General features: G+C 38.7%; 1 protein-coding gene, 1 long non-coding RNA gene and 1 pseudogene across 2 annotated transcripts; 1 reads left to right on the forward strand and 2 right to left on the reverse strand.

Moving 5' to 3' along the window:
* Positions 1 to 225: 225 nt before the first annotated feature.
* On the forward strand, positions 226 to 2,686 carry LOC149002948 (uncharacterized). The gene is made up of 3 exons (XR_016170105.1): positions 226 to 348; positions 1,676 to 2,014; positions 2,106 to 2,686. It is a non-coding gene; the product is annotated as an uncharacterized LOC149002948 (long non-coding RNA).
* Positions 2,687 to 6,935: 4,249 nt separating this feature from the next.
* On the reverse strand, positions 6,936 to 8,918 carry LOC149002949 (putative aldo-keto reductase 2). The gene is made up of 5 exons (XM_089136138.1): positions 8,664 to 8,918; positions 8,365 to 8,565; positions 8,049 to 8,221; positions 7,865 to 7,967; positions 6,936 to 7,524 (listed from the first exon to the last, which is right to left on the reverse strand). Exons 1-5 carry the CDS (start codon positions 8,874 to 8,876, stop codon positions 7,186 to 7,188), a joined length of 1,029 nt encoding a protein of 342 aa, XP_088992264.1. The 5' UTR covers positions 8,877 to 8,918; the 3' UTR covers positions 6,936 to 7,185.
* A 5,029-nt stretch (positions 8,919 to 13,947) lies between these two features.
* Positions 13,948 to 18,545, reverse strand: LOC149002950 (putative aldo-keto reductase 2; annotated as a pseudogene).
* Positions 18,546 to 22,620: the final 4,075 nt, after the last annotated feature.

Here is a 22,620-nt window from a genome sequence, read left to right on the forward strand (position 1 = left end):
GGGTACAAATACAATGTTTCTAAGCCGGTCCAATTTCAATGGACCTAGACATTTTAGGGTACCAGTACAATTTGCTCAAAAAGAAAAAAAATGGATCGGACACATCGGTCGAATTGAATCGTTATCAACTTGTATCGGTACAAATAACAGAATCAGATTCCTAGCCCGATCCAATTTCAATGGATCAGTACGGATTCTGAACCAAGGAAACTGAGGGTGGTCAAAATTAGGGATTTCGTTACCTGTTCCGAGAAAACATCTGTTCTGTTTCTCACGTATTTTTCCAGAACACATTCGAGAACACAGAAACCGACTGAAAGCTCGTTCTTCCACCGCCGGAGAACTCAGGTACGATATGGTATTCCTCTCGCACGTCTCTGCTTGTTCGTCACCTTCTCCGGCTCCGGCGTCGTTCCTTTCGTCTTCACTTCTTGCCCTTCACTGTGATTTGCAACCAGATACGTAATTCGCTTCCGTTCTTCTCACTTCTTGCCCTTCACTGAAATTCGCAACCAGATACGCAATTCGCTTCCGTTCTTGGATATCCATCATCTATCTGTCTCTCTCTCTCCTCTCTCTCTCTCTCTCTCTCTGTTTTCCCTCTATACAAAATCATTATCGGGTTTTTTTTTCTGGTCCTCTTACCTTTTCCTATCTCATCCTGTCTCTAAACCTATGGCAATTGATAGCTTGGTGATTGAAAAGTTTTTAGGTTTTAATTTTTTTCCATTTCGATTTTAATGATGCAATTATACTTGAGTACTAGATTACTTGTATATTTCAATTGCCATTTTTGTTGTTCTTGAATTCAGAATCGGTGAACTTTTTGAGTGAAGCAATCTACTTTACATCTGTAAAGGTGAGTCTGAAGTTTATTTAAAGAACTCATATTGTTAGAAAAAAACACTAAGAAATCACGAACAGAAACAGAAACAAATTGAAAGAATGGAGAGACTTAACGCCATTCACCCGCCAACATGGTGTGTTAGCTCCAGGTGCAAAGAAACAAGAACTTTCACCATGAAGGAAAAACTTTACAGTGGAGACTGAATCCAAATCACCAGCAGTGTTACAAAATTCTCACCCAAAAACTAGAACAAAAATCTCAAATTTCACAATATGTGGGTGTGGGTCCAACTTCAAAATGAAAAAACTGAAACGTGATATTATTCTTTCCAATGACTTATTGCCATGGTAATTACTGGAGTTAAATTTTGCCTCAGCTTTCTGATAACATCATACTTATACAGGCAGCATAGCTTATTTTTAATATGTTATCACGTTATCCTGTTGTGTTTTGCTCAAGATGATGATTTGGAGAAATAGAGTAGTGCAGCAAGTGTTTCTTTTTGTATTAACAAAAGTACTCCAGCTAGTTGAGCTTCATATACAAGCATGGTTAGTGTTACCTGAGAACTGTCTTTGTGTGGTTGTGGTTTGTAGATGAAGAACTTGAATAGTTGATGTACACTCTGAAAGACCTTTGATTAAGATGATGCTGTTTAGTAAATTTCTTACATGCTTGTTTACAACTTATTCTGTAATCATGTTGGTCTTGATCATTTCCTAGCTCTTGCAATGTGGTAGGAGATCAGGGATATAATCATTTTGAGCCTCTACATCAATTTGATTAAGTTTACTGAATCCTATATTATCTGGTTTTGTTGAATATTAGAGGATATGTCTAACAGTTCAAGCCCCAATTATGAGTCTGCAAAATGGACAAAGAAAGAAGTAGCTAGATACTTTTGTAATGGTAATGCTAGAAGAAGTTAAGAAAGGCAACAAGACAGTCACCACCTTCAATAAGGTAGGGTGGAGCAATATTAAAAATCAACTGGAAACCAAACTTGGTTGTAGTTTTCATCCGTCACAGATTCGCAACAAAATGAACAAACTGAGGATTGATTATCACAATTTCAAAAAACTGATGGAGACATCAGGTGTTAGTTGGAATGATGTGACTAGGGTTTGAACTGTTGAAGATGATGGTGTCTGGGACAAGCACATTGAGGTAATAGAGTGCTCAATCCTTGTCTTTTTGCCATGATGTAATCACAAAAAACGTGTACTAATTTTTATAGTTGGCTCTTATAAAATTTCAGGTGAACCCAAGCTGGGCAAAGTTTAGGAAGAATGGATTGCATCAGTGGCCAGAACTACACATGATATTTGGTGGTTCTTCTGCATGCGGAGGAGACAGTGCAAATATAAATGCTGATGATGTTCCCAACACAGCTGAAGAAATTGATCAAGCTGTTGAACAGTTTCTTCCAAATAGTCCTTTTCATGGAGGGTTGGATGACTATAATGGTGGGGAGGCAGAAGACAATTCTCCAGTTATTAACCAAAGGCTTGACAAAACACCTAGAACCATTAGGAAGAGAAACATGGCCTTAGAATGTGCAATGGCCGACAAAACCATGCCTGATACATCTAGAGCCAGGATGGAGAGGTATAATAGTACCTCATCCACATCTCCATCTTCTCAACCTGCAAGTATAGATTACAGCATTACTCGGTGTATGACGGTGCTGAGCAACCTGCCTATGGTTGGGAAGGATTTCTTTGTTAAGGCAGTCAAGAGGATGATGGATGACCCTCATTGGAGAGAGGCCTTCATTGCTTGTCCCCATGACAAGAAAATGTGGCTTGTGGAGATGCTTGAGTGATGATGTGGTTGTCCCTCCTTCATAGAATAGTTTTTTTTTTTTTTTGTAGGAAAGAAAAACAATAGAACGAAACGCGGGATCACACATTAGAGAGTCAAAAGTAAACCAAGATAAGAAAAGGGGGGGAGAAGTGGACAAGAAACGGCCGAGATAGCCGCGATAGCAAGGCGCCGCAAAATTGGCCGCGTGGGACGAGGTGAAGGAACGACGGAAAGAAGGCAAGCCGGGAACGGGATGAGGGGAGATTTTCCAGCTACCGCATGATGAAGGCTACAAAGAGTGAGAATTAGCGATGGTTGTCGCTCTCCACGGATATGGGGGATCCGGAGGTCGGGGCAAGACGAAGACCAGACGAGGCAGTGCCTCGGCAATGAAGGAGTCGACAGCCCGGCCCGGCCAAAAGCAAACACAACCGAAGAAGAGGGGGAGACCACCAATGCCGAGCGGGATCGATAAAAGATGAGCCGCCACGAGTTTGATCCTGCGGAGGGGAGGTTCCCATCCGAACGGTGGGGAAGTGTTCCTAGGTGAATGAGAAGCGGAGGGAGGGGGAACATGGATCGCAGAGTAAACGGCAGACATCCTGAAGCTGGGAGGTTCGGAAGAGGATAACGGGGAAAGCCCCAAAGAGCCTACGGAGCGAAAGGGAATGAACAAACTACATTCGGTTAGGGGAAGGGCAAACGGAAGGATGACAAGGTCGAAGTGGAGATCAAAGGAGGGGGATCCCATGATGAAGGTAAGGGATGCCGGAGATGGGAGTGAAAGGGCACAAGATAAAGAGATGATGTCGAGAAAGGATGATCCCACCCCCCGGAGCGGACGGCCCTCGCATGGAGTAGATCGGCCGGGGAATTTGCCTAGAAGAGATTTCCGGAGGAAAAGGAGGATTCTAGGGGGAAGGGGAGATGAACCGAAGCCAATTAAGGCGGGGATTGAGGAGGAGGGGGAGAAAGATGAAGTGCCAAGCGCGACAAGAAAGCCGAGGAAGGGGCAGAGGCGATCCGCGAGAGAAGAGCGGGATAGGGATGCTGAGAATATTGGCGCGATATCACGAGCCACCAAGCCAACACCTATCCCTATTCCAGAAGGGAGAAAGATGAAGTCAAAACTTAAGAGGAAGGGAGGCTGCAGAAAGCATCCCGGACGGGGGGATTCGAGACCCAATTGAGATTCCAAGGGCTGCTTGGGAACGTCCCCAACCGAAGGAAAGTCCGACGAAAGTTCCGCCAATTAGCGATTTCCAACCCCACGAGCGTGGGGGGAGGGGCTCGAGAAAGGTACTATCCTAAAGACGGCTTCATCAAACGGCCCCATAGTGATTGGGAGGGGTTAAGAATCCATGCCTTGAGACGAAGAGCGAGGTAAAGCTGCCGTTAAGGTTGAGACCACCCTCTCTAGTCGAACGACAAATGAGATCCCAAGAGATAGGGAACAGCCTGCTTGCCACTGACCGGAAGAAGTCCCGAGAGAGCTTGTCAAGAGTATTGTGATTGAGATAGGAAGCGAAAACACGACAGAAGGATTGGGCATAGCAGCCGAGTGGATTGGATAAGGACCTTTTCCCCGCGAGGAGAGGAGGTTGAAGTCGGCTATTGACCCGAGTAAGCAAAGAGGCACAAGCTTCTCGATCTTCCCGAAAAGTGGAATCCCGAGATAGATGTCCAGCCCGTGAGGGGGTAAGTGGAAGTGGGAGGAGAGTGTACGCATACGCTGATGTACTTGGACTATAGTGGCACGTGTTGGATATGAGTTGTGACCCGAATAATGACAATATTCCTCCGAAGCCGATGGAAGCAACGAGCCTCAACGGAGGTGGCATGTCCAAATAAAATTAAGTCATCAGCAAAGGCCGGTGGAAAGATGCTCACCTCCACGCGATAGTTGAATTCTATGGAGCCTTTGCGTGTAGGGCCAAATCCGGATGGGACGTCGAACGCGAGGACGAAAGATAGGAGGATAAGGATCTCCTGGCGAAGGCCCCGTGATGGGGTAATTGGCGGCAAGGGGGATCCATTAACCAGACCGAGAGTGTGTGGTAGTAAACACCAGACACATTCTATCCACGTGGAGGGAATCCAAATGGCGAAAGTAGAAGCGACAAAACTCCACAAACGATAAGCCGCCATATCGAGCGATGCAGAGGCCTCTGAATGAGTCGGATTATGCATGAGCCGGGGCAATAAGAATATTGTCCCGAAGTGGGCCTTGACAAATCCATTCGTTGGAAGGAAATGAGATGTGGATGATATGTACCGTCACCAATATTTGGAGATGATTTTATAGGTGGTTACAGAGGCCGGTAATCTCCAGGGGGACAACCCGGAATCGGGGCAATGAAAGGGGTGACCTTGGCTTGGAGAGTGTGGAATTGAAGAAACCCGCACCATGTTGCCTATGTCACCAGCAAGATGCTCCCAAGAGTGTTGAAAGAAAAACCGGGAAACCATCCGGGCCGGGGGACGAGGCCATGGAAGAATACCGCCTTAATCTCCGTAGCTGAAACAGGTTGAAGAAGAAAAGAGCAATCCGCACTTGGGACCCGACCCTGAACTGGGGAGAAATAACTATCAGGACAATCCATGTGTTGTGTGGAGAAAATTTGCTGATAATGTTGATGGAAGGCTTGAGAGATGAGTGGGGAAAGCGAAGAGAACAAACGACCGCAGCGGCGGAGTCGACAGTGGAAGAAACGAGGTTATCACCGCAGGGCCATGGTTCATAGAATAGATGATCGGAGCTAATGGGATTTTATACTTTAGTATAGGTGACTGTAGTTGTAGTTGTTTTTCTGTATCTAACCGATGTGTGCCATTGGTTCATAGAATAGATGATCGTGAGCTAATGTGGATTTTTATACTTTAGTATAGGTGACTGTAGTTGTAGTTGTTTTTCTGTATCTGGGGATGTTACTGCCTATGTTTTAAATTCATGTGGATGTTCCTACTATGTTTTAAATTCATGACTGATGACCATATTGGTTAGATATTTCTAAAACATGTGGATTTTTTTTTTTAATTTCTTTTTAAAATTTTCTTGATGAAGAACTGCTATAAATTTTTTAAAAAAAATTAATTTGAGTAATATATTTTGTAATAATACAATGAGTTCTAACTGTACTAGTGTTGAGTCCTAGATATGTTGCAGTAATTGCAAGTGAAATTGATTATGGTATCCCATATGAACTGCTGAATTAGGTTGTAAATAAGCTTTCGTTGCTACGTATTTCTCTGAATTTCTCCATGCTAGCTAGCGATGCAAGGATGTGAGACTAACAAGGGGTTGAATGGGTAAATGGGATAGTGTGGAACTGATATTATGAAGAATTTATGGAGTGGCATTTTTTTCAGAAACTTATGGTATCTAATGAAACGTTGTAGTTGGCTACATGATAGTGATTCTGTTGGATAAATAGCAATCTTTATGCATGCAAATCAAGGGGAGGCTGGAAATTGGGCAACTGAAGAAAGGTTACAGCACTCAGGAGATGCTGTTAGTTGTTACTTCAAGATGGTATTTTCAGTAGATAAAAACAAATACTACTACTGAGCCTTCCTTGTGTAAGCTGGGTTTCACTAACCCTCTCCCATAATTTTATTGTATGACTCATTAACTTTATGCCTTCCCATAGTTTTATTGTATGACTCATTAACTTTATGCCTTCTTACTTAATGCAATTTGAATATTTTTGGCTGCGAACAGTTTTCTCTAACAAATTTGTACAGTTTATTGTAACTAAAATAGGAACCTTGCATACGTTCAGGTTGTGTTAGTGTCATTATGTGATAGTATTACTGTCCAGTACTGTAGGGAAAACAAATCCTCTATCAAAGACGTTAGGGAGCATGAGCAGAACGCAATGGGTGCAGCACTGTTGTAGCAGTTTTACGATGCAATGAGAACCAGAAGTGACAATGGGATTTTCATAATTATCGAGTTTAGTGTTGTAGTGACTAAATTGTTCCTTCCAAATGTTATTTCTGTTATTCTTCTGTTCCTGAATCATTTGTATACCCTGTTACCAAAAGTTACTCTGCTTGCATAGATCATATTAGTCGTCTTCTGAATTCCAATATCAAACTGATGATGTTGAAGCTAAAGTGGAGAGGGAATTGGGGAACATAAGTTTGATATGGGGACTCTAGTTAGCATGTTCAAATGCTGTGGTGGTATTTGGAGAAATCAATGTTATTGTAAAGGTATTAAAGGATCTTGCTTGAAGATCTTGATATTTTTTAAGAAGCATTGCAATTTGTTCCTAGCCTTGAACCCTGTCAAGCTGGTTGAAGAATGCTCCGACTTTTGCTTGCATTGAAAATAATCAAAATATATTGGACAGCTTATATGATTTGCATCTTGAGCAACAATGGAGATACTTTAATTATCAGAATACTGACAGCCCATTAACCTTATTTCATTGCACTCTGAAATTCCAACTTCAGAAAGAAATTGATGTTACATTTTAATAGCTTTTGGTAGCATCATGGTATGAGCTGATAATGGAGTAGTAAAATCATTGACCAGTCCAAGTTGATGGCTCAGGGGTGTTTGCAAACTTCCAAGTGTTTACTAATGCAGAGGATGGATATCTATCCCCTTTAACACCTGAAGCCAAGGATTCCAGTTCAGCCATTTCTTCAGGGGATAGTTTCACAGACAAAGCACCGATGTTCTGGTTGAAGTTTTCAATCCTGGTGGTGCCTGGTATGGGACAGACGTCGTCTCCTTGATGATGAACCCATGCCAATGCAAGCTGAGCAGGAGTGCATCCTTTTCTTGCAGAAATTTCGGTTATTCGCTCGAAAATGCATTTGTTGTGTTCAACATTCTCAGGTTGGAACCTTGGATGCATCTACAAATCATCAGAAAAGCACTCTCTTGTTAAAGGTTTCCATTGAAATCAAATTTGTCCATTGTTTCTCCAGCTGAGCTGCGCTCGGCTTGATTTTATCTCTACTGGGTATCTCAGGTAGAGCTTGATTCTCATAAACCTAGCCTAGCCTAGCCCAACCCAACCCAACTCTGCTGCGCCAATACTCATGGCATTCTCCATTTTTTCTCTTCAGCCCTATCCTCCAGGGCTGGCCAATCTGTTTTCTGGTGAAGGCATGGAAATTGCTTCCATATGGTTGTCATTCAGTGTGTGATTCATGAATAAATAGGGTCTCTTAAATAAATAAAGAAATACAAACCTTTCTTCGATCATTGTCAGGAATACTTTCTACAAGTTTAGGTCCAGAAGAAAGGAAGCCTCTACCTAGAGGGCTGTATGCCACAATACCTATTCCAAGTTCCCTGATATTCGAGGAAAATGACATAAGAAATTTTAATATTGGATAAATAAGAATAACAGTAGAATATAATTGAACAACTTACCTGCAAGTTGGAATTATTTCTTCCTCTACATCTCTTGACCACAAGGACCATTCCAATTGCACTGCTGTTATAGGGTGGACAGCATGAGCTCTCCTAATTGTGGAAGGAGATGCCTCAGATAACCCAATATACTTAATCTTCCCCTCTTCCACTAGTTTTTTCAGTTCACCCATCTAACACACAAAGTCAATAAGTGATAAGAAGGTTTAGTTAATTAGTTTCAATCCATCCACTTTGGATTCTGTTTATCTCCATAACACCTCAAATTTGTAATTTGTCTGAAAGACATACAGAAAATGCAAGAAAAATAACCCACCGTGACTTCAATTGGAACTCGGGTATCAACTCGGTGCTGATAGTAGAGATCAATGGAATCAAGCTGAAGTCTCTTCAAGCTTGCCTCACAAGCAGCTCTTACGTATGCTGGATCTCCTCTGATTTCCCATTTCCCATCCAAAATTTGATTCCCAAACTTAGTAGCTAATTCCACCTTCTCTCTTATTCCCTCTTTTAGAGCCTAAAAATGGGGATGGAAGAACATAAAAATCCTTAAAATCTGATAACAAAGAGACTAAAATTTGAAAAACTTTGTGGAAAAGATCCAAAAACAGTTACCTTTCCAAGAAGGATTTCATTGGTGTGTGGACCATAAACATCAGAGGTGTCAAGGAAGGTGACACCACTGTTAATGGAGTGGTGGATAAGGGTGATCATTTCCCCTTCAGGCTTTAAAGCACCATAAGCTGATGACATGCCCATGCAACCAAGCCCCTGGGCTGAGACTTGCAGGCCTTGTGACCCCAATTTGATCCTCCTTATACTTGCCATCGTCTTGTTTACAGTAATCTTAGGCACCACCAAAGAACTGATACTGACACTCTCTTCTTGTGTTCGAGCACCCACCATCCTTTATATAGAGAAATAAAGTTGGAGAACACTACACTTGGTCCACTCACTAGCTGCTTGATGTAATGCATGACAGAAGCCAGATTTAATGCATGATCGAAGCCAGAACATAGCAATTAGCATGAGAGAAAACACACCAGCACCTACATCGTCATTACCTCCCCTAAGCATCCTCAGAAGCTAATAAAAATGAGAAAAATAGAAGTCGTTTCCACCCCTACAGCTTGGGCACTCGTCCAACTTCTATTTGAATACTCCAAAATCAACTTTGAATTGGATTTCAGGATGGGGATGTGTTGCTAAATGCTAATAGTTCCACCTGGTAGATGGAAAGAGATTTGCTTGTATAATTCTTAAAGAACTTGAAGATTTGATCATTTCTGGAATTAATGAAATCTGTATCGGTTTGTGAGACCAGTTGGCTTGACAAAGACATCTCTAAAATGGGTTTGGGAAATCTTTGCCTTTTTATTAGACATTCACTCTGTTTTGATATCCTTTTTCTCATGTAGCAAATGATCCTGTTGTCTGTGCTAGATGAAGTAGGCAGATTTCTGTAGTAGCAAAGATTAAGTTTTTTCGTGTTTAATTAATTTTCCATTTGTTGACTTGTAGGGTAAAAAATTAATAAACAAGAGTGAGACAGGCAGGAAGCAGGAAGCATGAAACATGAAACATGAAATGCAGAACATGAATCATGAAGTAATGTCTTATGTCTATCTTAAATTTCACCAATCAGGTCTTTGTTCTTCTGGGTATTTTACAAGAAGAGCTTGGCACTAGGAGCCTTTACCCTATCACCCTGAGCTTAAATAAGCCTTATGCTGGAACTTTCAATCCTAACAGCAAGTTAGGATTTTCTTTTGTAAAACACATAGGCAAGGTCAGTTCAGCATGAATGACAAAGACAAGGTCGTCAGTTCCAATCAAGAAGCTTAATCACATGGAAATTCTTCCCCTCCTACTAAATCCAAGTAAGAGATCATTGAATCAGCAAATAAATTCGAGTATTGAGAGCTCATGAGTTTTGATCTCTCCCCTTTCTTTCTGAAGATTAGTTGAAGCGTGCATAAGCTGGCTGGATGTCTTTGTTACCCCTCCGCACCCAACCAAAGGGGGAAAATGTGAGTTGTTCTAGATGCTGAAGATGCAATGTTCGATAGGATCCAAACTTATGTGGCTTTATAGTATTTTAAGCTTGTGCTTAAGTAGTGTTAGAGATAGTACATAGATAAGGGGTATCTATGTATATCTCTAAATTAGCGCATGGACCATCCAAGGTGACAGAAGTCAAAATGGTTGAAATTAACTGCGGATGATTGGTGAGCTAAGGCGTTTGTTGTATGCTCGTTGATTTCTTATCCTCTAAAATTACTTTTTTTTATAGTTCTCGAAAGTTCCATGCTTCTAATTGCTTTATCAATGAGTACTGTTTTTGCAAGAAAGTACGGGTCTAAATCCTCCACTTGTCAAGATAAGGTATGTGAATTATAGGTGAGAATTTTAGTAAATCTCACATGGACCCCACCCCTATTGTGTGGTAAAACACGTAAAGTGAACACACACCTCTTTGAGTAGGGATCATGACTTATCACTCCTCATGGAGTTTAGAGCATGAATATATTTATTTTCAATTTTGAAAATACTTGAAAACCATGTCCTGATGTTTATTCATAAACGCCAAGGATCAACACAAGATTAGACTCAAAGATTTATTATTTGGGGATCAAATTCACACAAAGTAGCTGTGAAAAAAGAAAAGATAAAGAGTTTAGACCAACGATCCAATAACATGAATGCTCAAAGCAATCGAGCCATCCATGCTCTCTCTCTCTCTTGCTCTACCTCTCTACGAATAATGCCATACTGCTACCCGGGGTGGATACTCAGGTGGTTTATCTTCATCTATAATGTAGATCCCATCAAGTTTAACAGTAGCAGTGCAGTTTGAGCAATCATCTCGAAATCCTTCATAAACATGAGCATAAGCAACTCCTTTTTGGGCACCAGCTTGATACCAAAAATCACCCCAGTACATGGTAGTAGCCCCAAAATTTGAACAGAAAACCCAATGGAATACACCATTGTTGTCGATAACCTTAGGTTCGAAATCAGTTTCCTTTGATCTAATGTGCGCATGCAATTGAATTCCTTCGCCCATCTTGTTCTGCACTCTTGCATGCACTTTAGAAACAAAGAAACACCCAGAAACCCAAGAGGAAGAGAAGTGCACCATCATCACAGTAAGAATCAGAACGATTCTCGTAAAACTACCCATTGCTCTATCTAATTTGTGCTTCCGTCTAAGCTTCTCTCTCCCTCCTAACTATTAATAGATGAGTCTTATTCTTTCCAAACCTATTCTTTCTCTGTAGGATTGGAAGTGTTAAAGACTAGATTTGGAAAAAAATTGCATATAAATGCATGAATGAAACATTGACTTTTTCCACAAGAAAAATAACTCTTAAAATATAAAATTATAATGATTAATAAATCTACCTAGAATTGAAGATTTCAAGAAAATATTACAATGAGTAATCTACCTAAATATAAGATATATACAGATTACAATAATTGACTTTTTAAAATTGAAAATTATGCAAAATAATAACGGTAAGCTTCCTAATATTGAAGATATGGAGAAAATATTAGGGTGCAAGAACCGACCCGACAACGGCCAAAGGCAGCCCTGAACCCGGTCCAATCCCATCTCGGTTTTTCCAACCCAAAGTGCAAGATTGGGTTATAAAACAATGAGCCCTGAGAGGGTTGGGTCGGGTTCGAGTTTAGCCCTTGGCCAACCTAACCCTATGTTAGTTTATTTGATTAAAGTTTACTTAAAGCTTAAATTTAATACAAAAATTGAATACCATTGCATGGTTGCTCAGTTGGTGATCAATAGCTTTCAATAAAGAAGTTGTGAGTTTGATTTTTGTTGGTACCAATATTATTAGATCTGTTTTGGTGATTGGTAGAGAGGTACGTTTTCGGTTTGTTTAAATGGAAATTCAGATTACATTTCCATTTAAACAAAACAACCTTCTTAAAATAGCAATATTCTTTCTCTATAGGATTGGAAGTGTTAGGACTAGATTTGGAAAAAAATTGCATATAAATGTATGAATGAAATATTGACTTTTTTCACAAGAAAAATAATGCTTTTTTTTTTTTGGTTTGTCAACCATGGTTTCCAAGGCTTTGCCCTAACTAATTCGGTATTCGACTTGGGTCGCACACTTGGCTCTCCCAGCGGGGATTTCGCATCCACAAGGTTTCGATACCGGAACCTGGCTTAAGCGGACCAAGCTGCTTATCACTTGGAAAATAGAAAATTACAATGATTAATAAATCTACCTGAATTGAAGATTTCAAGAAAATATTACAATGAATAATCTACCTAAATATAAGATATATACATATTACAATATTGACTTTCTAAAACTGAAGATATGCAAAATAATAACGGTAAGCTTCCTAATATTCAAGGATCTTTAATTTTAGAAAGTCAATTATTGTAATCTAGGTATATTCGTATCTACATAATGTTTGTCCTTGTGAGTCTAACAAGGGGTTGAATGGGTAAATGGGATAGTGTGGAACTGATATTCTGAAGAATTTATGGAGTGGCATTTTTTCTCAAAAACTTATGGTATCTTTTTGCATGCAAGTCAAGGGAAGGCTGGAAATACGGCAACTGAAGAAAGGTTAAAGCGTTTACCCAAAAAAAAAGAAAAAAAAAAAGAAAGAAAGAAAGGTTACAGCACTCGGGAGATGCTGTTAGTTGTTACTTCCGGATGGTATTTTCAGTAGATAAAAAAATAAATACTACTAACCAACGGGGGTTGGTCCAAGTGGTAAGCAGCTTGCTCGCTTAAGACAAGGTTCCGGTATCAAAACCTTGTGGATGCAAAAAACCCTTGCTGGGAGACTCACCCACCACAGCCAGTTGTGCGATCCCGGGTCGAACACCCGATTAGTCAGGGCAAAGCCTTGAAAACCGGGGTTGGCAACAAAAAAAAAAAAAAAAAAAACTACTACTGAGCCTTCCTTATGTAAGCTGGGTTTCACTAACCCTCTCCCGTAGTTTTATTCCGTAGTTTTATTGTATTGACTCATCAACTTTATGCCTTCATACTTAATGCACTTTGAATATTTTTGGCTGCGAACAGTTTTCTAGCTCTAACAATTTTGTACACTAGTTTGTTGTCACTAAAATAGGAACCTTGTATACGTTAAGGTTATGTTAGTGTCATTATGTGATAGTATTACTGTCCAATACTGTAGGGAAAAACAAACCCTCTATCAAAGACGTTAGGGAGCATGAGCAGAACGCAATGGGTGCAGCACTGTTGTTTTAGCAGTTTTACGATGCAATGAGAACCAGAAGTGACAATGAGATTTTCATAATTGTCAGAGTTTAGTGTAGTAGTGACTACAGTGTTCCTTCCAAATGTTTTTTCTGTTATTCTTCTGTTCCAGAATCATTTCTGTACCCTGTTACCAAAAGTTACTCTGCTTGCATAGATCATATTAGTCTTCTTCTGAATTCCAATATCAAACTGATGACGTTGAAGCTAAAGTGGAGAGGGAATTGGGAAACATAAGTTTGATGTGGGGACTCTACTTAGTATGTTCAAATGCTGTGGTGGTATTTGGAGAAATCAATGTTATTGTAATGGGTATTAAAGGATCTTGCTTGAAGATCTTGATATTTTTTTAAGAAGCTTTGCAATTTGTTCCTAGCCTTGAACCCTGTCAAGCTGGTTGAAGAATGCTCAGACTTTTGCTTGCATTGAAAATAATCAAAATATATTGGACAGCTTATCTGATTTGCATCTTGAGCGACAATGGAGATACTTTAATTATCAGTATTCTGACAGCCCATTAACCTTATTTCATTACACTTTGAAATTCCAACTTCAGAAAGAAATTGATGTTACATTTTAATAGCTTTTGGTAGCTTCATGGTATGAGCTGATAATGGAATAGTAAAATCATTGACCAGTCCAAGTTGATGGCTCAGGAGTATTTGCAAACTTCCAAGTGTTTACTAATGCAGAGGACGGATATCTATCCCCTCTAACACCTGAAGCCAAGGATTCCAGTTCAGCCATTTCTTCAGGGGATAGTTTCACAGACAAAGCGCCGATGTTCTGGTTGAAGTTTTCAATCTTGTTGGTGCCTGGTATGGGACAGACATCGTCTCCTTGATGATGAACCCATGCCAATGCAAGCTGAGCAGGAGTGCACCCTTTTCTTGCAGAAATTTCAGTTATTCGCTCGAAAATGTGTTTGTTGTGTTCATTGTCAGGAATACTTTCTACAAGTTTAGGTCTAGAAGAGAGGAAGCCTCTACCTAGAGGGCTGTAAGAGACAATACCTATTCCAAGTTCCCTGATAATCAAGGAAAATGACATCAGAAATTTCATGGGTTTAATATTGGATAAATAAGAATGACAGTTGAACATAATTGAACTACTTACCTGCAAGTTGGAATTATTTCTTCCTCTACATCTCTTGACCACAAGGACCATTCCAATTGCACTGCGTTATAGGGTGGACAGCATGAGCTCTCCTTATTGTGGAAGGAGATGCCTCAGATAATCCAATATACTTAATCTTCCCCTCTTCCACTAGTTTTTTCAGTTCACCCATCTGACACACAAAGTCAGTTTGTGATAAGAAGGTTTAGTTAATTAGTTTCAATCCATCCACTTTGGATTCTGTTTATCTCCATAACACCTCAAATTTGTCTGAAAGACATACAGAAAATGCAAGAAAAATAACCCACCGTGCCTTCAATTGGAACTCGAGTATCAACTCGGTGCTGATAGTAGAGATCAATGGAATCAAGCTGAAGTCTCTTCAAGCTTGCCTCACAAGCAGTTCTCACGTATGCTGGATCTCCTCTGATTTCCCATTTCCCATCTAAAATTTGATTCCCAAACTTATTAGCCAATTCCACCTTCCCTCTTATTTTCCCTCTTTTAGAGCCTAAAAATGGGTATGAAAGAACATAAAAATCCTTCAAATCTGATAACAAAGAGACTAAAATTTGAAAAACTTGGTGAAAAAGATCCAAAAACAGTTACCTTTCCAAGAAGGATTTCATTGGTGTGTGGACCATAAACATCAGAGGTGTCAAGGAAGGTGACACCACGGTTAATGGAGTGGTGGATAAGGCTGATCATTTCCTCTTCAGGCTTTAAAGAAGCTTAGCTGATGACATGCCCATGCAACCGAGTCCCTGGGCTGAGACTTGCAGGCCTTGTGACCCCAATTTGATCCTCCTTATACTTACCATGGTCTCGTTTTCAGTAATCTTAGGCACTTCTAAAGAACTGATACTGACACTCCTTGTGTTCGAGCACCCACCTTCCATTATATATAGAAATAAAGTTGGGGAACACTACAGTTGGTCAACTCACTAGCTGCTTGATGTAATGCATGACAGAAGCCAGAACATAGCATGAGAATAAACACACCAGCACCTACGTCATTACCTCCCCTAAGCATCCTCAGAAGCTTAGAAAAATGAGAAAATAGAGGTCGTTTCCAACCCTACAGTTTGGGCACTAGTCCAACTTGTATTTGAAAAAAATCAACTTTGAATTGGATTTCAGGATGGGGATGTGTTGCTAAATGCTAATAGTTCCACCTGGTACATGGAAAGAGATTTGCTTGTATAATTCTTATAGAACTTGAAGATTTGATCATTTCTGGAATTAATGAAATCTGTATCGGTTTGTGAGGACTCAGTTGGCTTGAAAAAGACATCTCTAAAATGGGTTTGGGAAATCTTTGCCTTTTTATTAGACATTCACTCTGTTTTGATTTCCTCTCTGGGGAGGGATCAGGACTCATCACTCCTCGTGGAGTTTAGAGCATGAATATATTTCTTTTGAATTTTAAAAATACTTGAAAACCATGTCCTGATGTATATTCATAAATGCCAAGGATCAACACAAGATTAGATTCAAAGATTTATTACTTGGGGATCAAATTCACACGAAGTAGCTGGGAAAAAAAAAAAGAAGAGTTTAGACCAACGATCCAATAACATGAATGCTTAAAGCAATCCATCGAGCCATCCATGCTCTCTCTCTCTCTCTCTCTCTACGAATAATGCCATACTGCTACCCGGTATGGATGCTCTGGTTTAGCTTCATCTATAATGTAGATCCCATCAAGTTTAACAACCGCAGTGCAGTTAAAGCAATTATCTCGAAATCCATCATAAACATGTGCATAAGTAACTCCTTTTTTGGCACCAGCTTGATACCAGAAATCACCCCAGTACATAGTAGTATCCACAAAATTTGAACAGAAAACCCAATGGAATACACCATTGTTGTTGATAACCTTAGGTCCGAAATCAGTTTCCTTTGATCTAATGTGCGCATGCAATTGAATTCCTTTGCCCATCTTGTTCTGCATTCTTGCATGCACTTTAGAAACGAAGAAACACCCAGAAACCCAAGAGGAAGAGAAGTGCACCATCATCACAGCAAGAATTAGAACGATTCTCGTAAAACTACCCATTGCTCTATCTAATTTGTTCTTCCGTCTAAGCTTCTTCGCCCCTCCTAACTATTAATAGATGAGTCTTATTCTTTCCAAACCTATTCTTTCTCTGTAGGATTGGATGTGTTAAAACTAGATTTGGAAAAAAAATTGCATATAAATGCATGAATGAAACATTGACTTTTTCCACAAGAAAAATAACGCTCTTAAAATAGAAAATTATAATGATTAATAAATCTACTTAGAGTTGAAGATTTCAAGAAAATATTACAATGAGTAATCTACCTAAATATATGATATATACTGATTACAATAATTGACTTTTTAAAATTGAAGATATGAAAAATAATAATTGTAAACTTCCTAATATTGAAGATATGGAGAATAATATTAGGGGTGTCAAGAAACCATGTTGACCCGACTAGGCTAAACCCACCTTGAACCCGGTCCAATCTCATCCTGGTTTTTCCAACCCGAAGTGCAGGCTTGGGTTATAAAACAATGAGCCCTGACAGGGTTGGGTCGGGTTTGGGTTTAGCCCTTGGCCAACTTAACCCTATGTTAGTTTAATTTGATTAAAGTTTACTTAAAGCTTAAATTTAATACATAAATTGAATACCATTGCATGGTTGCTCAGTTGGTTGGATCAATAGCTTTTAATAAAGAAGTTGTAAGTTTGATTTTTGTTGGTAGCAGTATTATTAGATCTGTTTTGATGATTGGTAGAGAGGTATGTTTTCATTTTGTTTAAATGGAAATTCAGAATACATTTCCATTTAAACAAACAACCTTCTTAAAATAGCAATATTCTTTCTCTATAGGATTGGAAGTGTTAAGACTAGATTTGGAAAAAAATTGCATATAAATGCATGAATGGAAGATTGATTTTTTCCCCCAAGAAAAACAATGTTTTTAAAATAGAAATTACAATGAGTAATAAATCTACTTAGAATTGAAGATTTTAAGAAAATATTACAATGAGTAATCTACTTAAATGTAAGATATATACAAATTACAATAATTGACTTTCTAAAATTGAAGATATGCAAAATACTAATTGTAAACTTCCTAATAAGGGTATAAATATGGTATCGAAATCGTTTAAAAATACAGAACCGCGCCGCTTAAAATCGCACCGTACCACACTGTTTCAAATTCGCTACGGTTTGTACCGAAACCGTTTTCTGGAATTCGGTAAGCTACAGTCTTGGTTTCAAACTGTGTACTGTCGGTATATCTTGTATACCATACCGAATTACCGAATACTGTTTTTGTACCGTTTTGAAGGTTAGTCTTTTGTAATTCTATTTTAAAGTTTAAACCCTACTAAGTTATTACAGTAAGCATATGACAAGACACTATGTTACTTCTCTTTGCCCAACCCTTTGCCCCTTTGTATGTTTTCTACATCATGCACAATAGAAAGAAACTAGTTACAAGGAATTCGAATTCCATAAGTGAATCTGGGTTAATTGAACAACTTCAAGGATTTGATTTAAGCTTACTATGGTATCATTCTATCTTGACCCATCTAAACTCTAAAGGTTTCTCATCAAGTTACTGATTAAAAGCAAGTACAAAGGCACAAAAAACAACACGATAACAAAGACTCATCCATCGACCAGATCAAGCTCCCAACAAGCTGCCTGATGTGCAAGTTGCTTGCAGCCATGCTCTTCCAAAGATGGTTAATATGATATACAAGTTTCTTTTTGAATTTATATTTATTTTTTAATTACAAAACAGAAAGCACAAGCTTTGAATCCCTTGATGTCATACATGGAATGTAAGCAACTGATCACTAGCTCCCGTCGAATGGATCAAATGGTTAATTTTTTGAATCACAAAAAGAAACAATGAGACTTGATGTCATTGGTGTGTGGACCATAAACATCAGAGGTGTCAAGGAAGGTGACACCACTGTTAATGGAGTGGTGGACAAGGGGTGATCATTTCCTCTTCAGACTTTAAAGAACCATAAGCTGATGACATGCCCATGCAACCGAGTCCCTGGGCTGAGACTTGCAGGCCTTGTGACCCCAATTTGATCCTCCTTATACTTGCCATCGTCTCGTTTTCAGTAATCTTAGGCACTACTAAAGAACTGATACTGACACTCTCTTCTTCTGTTCGAGCACCCACCTTCCATTATATATAGAAATAAAGTTGGGGAACACTACACTTGGTCAACTCACTAGCTGCTTGTTGTAATGCATGACAGAAGCCAGAACATAGCATGAGAAGAAACACACCAGCACCTACGTCATTACCTCCCCTAAGCATCCTAGAAGCTTAGAAAAATGAGAAAAATAGAGGTCGTTTCCACCCCTACAGTTTGGGCACTAGTCCAACTTCTATTTGAAAAAAAATCAACTTTGAATTGGATTTCAGGATGGGGATGTGTTGCTAAATGCTAATAGTTCCACCTGGTACATGGAAAGAGATTTGTGATAAGCCCCTTGTATCTAGGGAAGGAAACGATTGGAAGCAAATCCCTAAAATCTAGGAAAGGAAACGATCGGAAGATTGGAAGATTGGAAGAGTCATATTACATTCTATGTTACTTTTTAGGACTAGATTTGAAAAGTCCTATTCGAATTACTTTTTAGGATCAGATTTGAAGAGTCCTATTTGAATTGGGATGATTCTGTTGATTAATACTGTAGGAACGTAATTGATATAAATAGGGGGAAGGAAGAGATGAAAAAAAGGAGGTTTTTGAGTTATTGGGAAAGTTTAGGTGAGAGCTATTGCTCTTGGGTAGCCGTAGGATTTAGCTATTGCTAGTAGTGTGTTTTGTTTCTCGTTCAACTTTTATTTAAAGTCCATTATTATTATCATCTTCTTGAGTTATTCAATTTTTGTTAAGTTGCCTCATTCGGGTACTTATCAATTTGCTTGTATAATTCTTATAGAACTTGAAGATTTGATCATTGATGGAATTAATGAAATCTGTATCGGTTTGTGAGGACTCAGTTGGATTGAAAAAGACATCTCTAAAATGGGTTTGGGAAATCTTTGCCTTTTTATTAGACATTCACTCTGTTTTGATTTCCTTTTTCTCATGTAGCTAATGATCCTGTTGTCTATGCCAGATGAAGGAGGCCGATTTCTGTAGTAGCAAAGAGTAAGTTTTTTCTTGTTTAATTAATTTTCCATTTGTTGCTTGTAGGGTAAAAAGTTATTAAATAAGAGTGAGACAGGCATGAAGCATGAAACATGAAATGCAGAACATGAATCATGAAGCAGTAATGTCTTATGTCTATCTTAAATTTCACCAATCAGGTCTTTGTTCTTCTGGGTATTTTACAAGAAGAGCTTGGCACTAGGAACCTTTACCCTATCACCCTGAGCTTAAATAAGCCTTATGCTGGAACTTTCAATCCTAACAGCAAGTTAGGATTTTCCTTTTGTAAAGCACATAGGCAAGCTCAGTTCAGCATGAATGACAAAGACAAGGTCGTCAGTTCTAATCAAGAAGCTTAATTACATGGAAAATCTTCCCCTCCTACTAAGTCCAAGTAAGAGGTCATTGAATCAGCAAATAAATTTGAGTATTGAGAGCTCATGAGTTCAGATCTCTCCCCTTTCTTTCTGAAGATTAGTTGATGTGTGCATAAGCTGGCTGGATGTCTTGGTTACCCCCCTGCACCCAACCAAAGGGGGAAAATGTGAGTTGTTCTAGATGCTGAAGATGCACTGGTCTAAGGACCCAAACTTATGTGGCTTTAAAGTATTTTATGCTTGCGCTTAAGTAGACCATCCTAAATTAGCCATGGACTATCCAAGGTGTGAGAAGTCAAAATGGTTGAAATTAACTACGGATGATTGGTGAGCTTGTGAAAGAAAGGCGTTCGTTGTATCCTCATTGATTTCTTATCCTCTAAATTTTTTTTTTATTGTTCTTGAAAGTTCCATGCTTGTAATTGCTTTATCAATGAGTAAAGTTCTCACAAGAAAGTAAGAGTCTAAATCCTCCACTTGTCAAGATAGAGGTATGTGAATTAGAGGTGAGAACCCTAGTAAATCTCACATGGACCCCACCCTTATTTTGTGGTGAAACACATAAGGTGAATGTTTGTGAAATTAAAAGTAATCGCAAGCGCAAGGTATTGTGTAGCTAACGGGTCAATCTCAAGGAAATATGCCACTTTAGAATTAACTTCTTAATGATAATATGAGAGTGCAATGATTCAAATTTGTTTATTATTTAATTAAATTAAATGAACGGTCCTAATCCACATATCTAATGCAATCGAATTGAAACGAAAAATAAAGCAAAAAAATCAACGCATAATTAATAAAGGCAGAAAAAATGTGAATAATAAATAAATAAAAATAAAAGGGAAGTGATCCGAGTGTCAGATCCACTGGATCTAGGGAAGGGGAGCATAATTATAGTGACTTTGACTGTAGATCCTTTGCTGTAGCTTACAGTCCACCGATTGAAAGAACGGATATAGAGAACAAGAAATTGCATAAATGAAATAATCAAAGTAGTAAAAGTAAAATGGAAACCTTAACCAAAGAGAGGCACGATTGTAGGCATCTCTGATCAAAGATCTAGGGGAAGGGAGAACAATAAATAAATGTTGAAAGTAAATTGCAGAAAGTAAATAATAGATCAATAAAAATAAAATTGAAACCTTAACCAAAGAGAGGCACGACTGTGGGCATCTCTGATCAAGAACCCAGGGAAAGGGAGAACAATAAATAAATGCTAAAGTAAATCCTAAATTAAGAATATGGATGGGTAGATAGAAGTGGGAATGGAGGGAGGAGAGAAGATTATTGAAGAAGGTTACTTACTTGAGAATTGAATGAACGATTCGAATCTCAACCAACCTTAACAACCAGATCTAGATCTAGAATGATCTAGATATGCAATTTCCAGACCCAGAGAAAAACGAATCTTAAAACTTGAAACTTGAACTTGAATTGCATTACGTAGAAAAATTAAACCTAAACATTCAATCTATAAATTAAAATCTCACAAAAACAAGCAAAGAAAACTAGAGAAAACCTAAATAAACTAAAGAGAAAAGAAAGAGTGCTTTTACTAAGCTCTAAAACACCTTCTCCCTTAATGGAGTATGCTCTCCTTTTATAGAGTTTACATGGGATATGAATCTTGACAGAATTTGAATCAAACTCAAAGTTTCTATCTGACTCAACCAATTGGGGTTTTTACGTACTAATCGGACTGACTTAAAGAGATCAAATGCATGATTCCCATTGGATTTAAGGATCAAGACTCGTGAAGCTCTCCTCCAAAAATCAGCTCGCTTGGACACCGGATGATCGTTCGATGAAGGGCTTGATCGAAAATGAACAGAGACATTCAAAAACGGGATTTTTCCTTTTTCCTTATTTGAATATAATTCTTTTTCCTCTTTTTCTTTCTTTAGTCAAATCACAAATAGGAAATAAGATATTGAGGTATGCAAATGACTCTTTTCTCCATTTAGACTCTCTCAATAATATCTCTGTAGATTTGATTGATAATTTATAATCTCAACTGTAGATCAAATTTGCCTTCTTTATCTTTTAAATATTTCGGAGTTGGCCCATAATCACATCTCTAGCCCATCATTCTCCAGATCAGGCCCATTTTCACATTTGAGAATTTGAATAGACCTTTTGATGTGTAAAATTACATGATTCACATCCAAAACTCCAAATATTTGTTTAAATAAAATTGCAAAAACAACATAAAATCCAAGGTAGCTCCACTCTAAGTGTGTAAAATGCATGATTTATGCCATAAGATTTCACACATAAATATGCTCATCAGTGAACACACACCTCTCTGGGGAGGGATCAGGACTCATCACTCCTCGTGGAGTTTAGAGCATGAATATATTTCTTTTGAATTTTGAAAATACTTTAAAACCATGTCCTAATGTATATTCATAAACGCCAAGGATAAACACAAGATTAGACTCAAAGATTTATTACTTGGGGATCAAATTCACACGAAATAGCTGGAAAAAAAGAAAAGAGAAGAGTTTAGACCAACGATCCAATAACATGAATGCTCAAAGCAATTGAGCCATAAATGTAACATGAATGCTCAAAGCAATTGAGCCATAAATGCTCTCTCTCTCTCTCTCTCTCTCTCTCTCTCTCTCTCTCTCTCTCT

Source organism: Hakea prostrata, chromosome 10 (genome assembly GCF_041222555.1).
Source record: "Hakea prostrata isolate BN-2017 chromosome 10, UWA_Hpros_2, whole genome shotgun sequence".
In the NCBI taxonomy this organism is placed as follows: Eukaryota; Viridiplantae; Streptophyta; class Magnoliopsida; order Proteales; family Proteaceae; genus Hakea; species Hakea prostrata.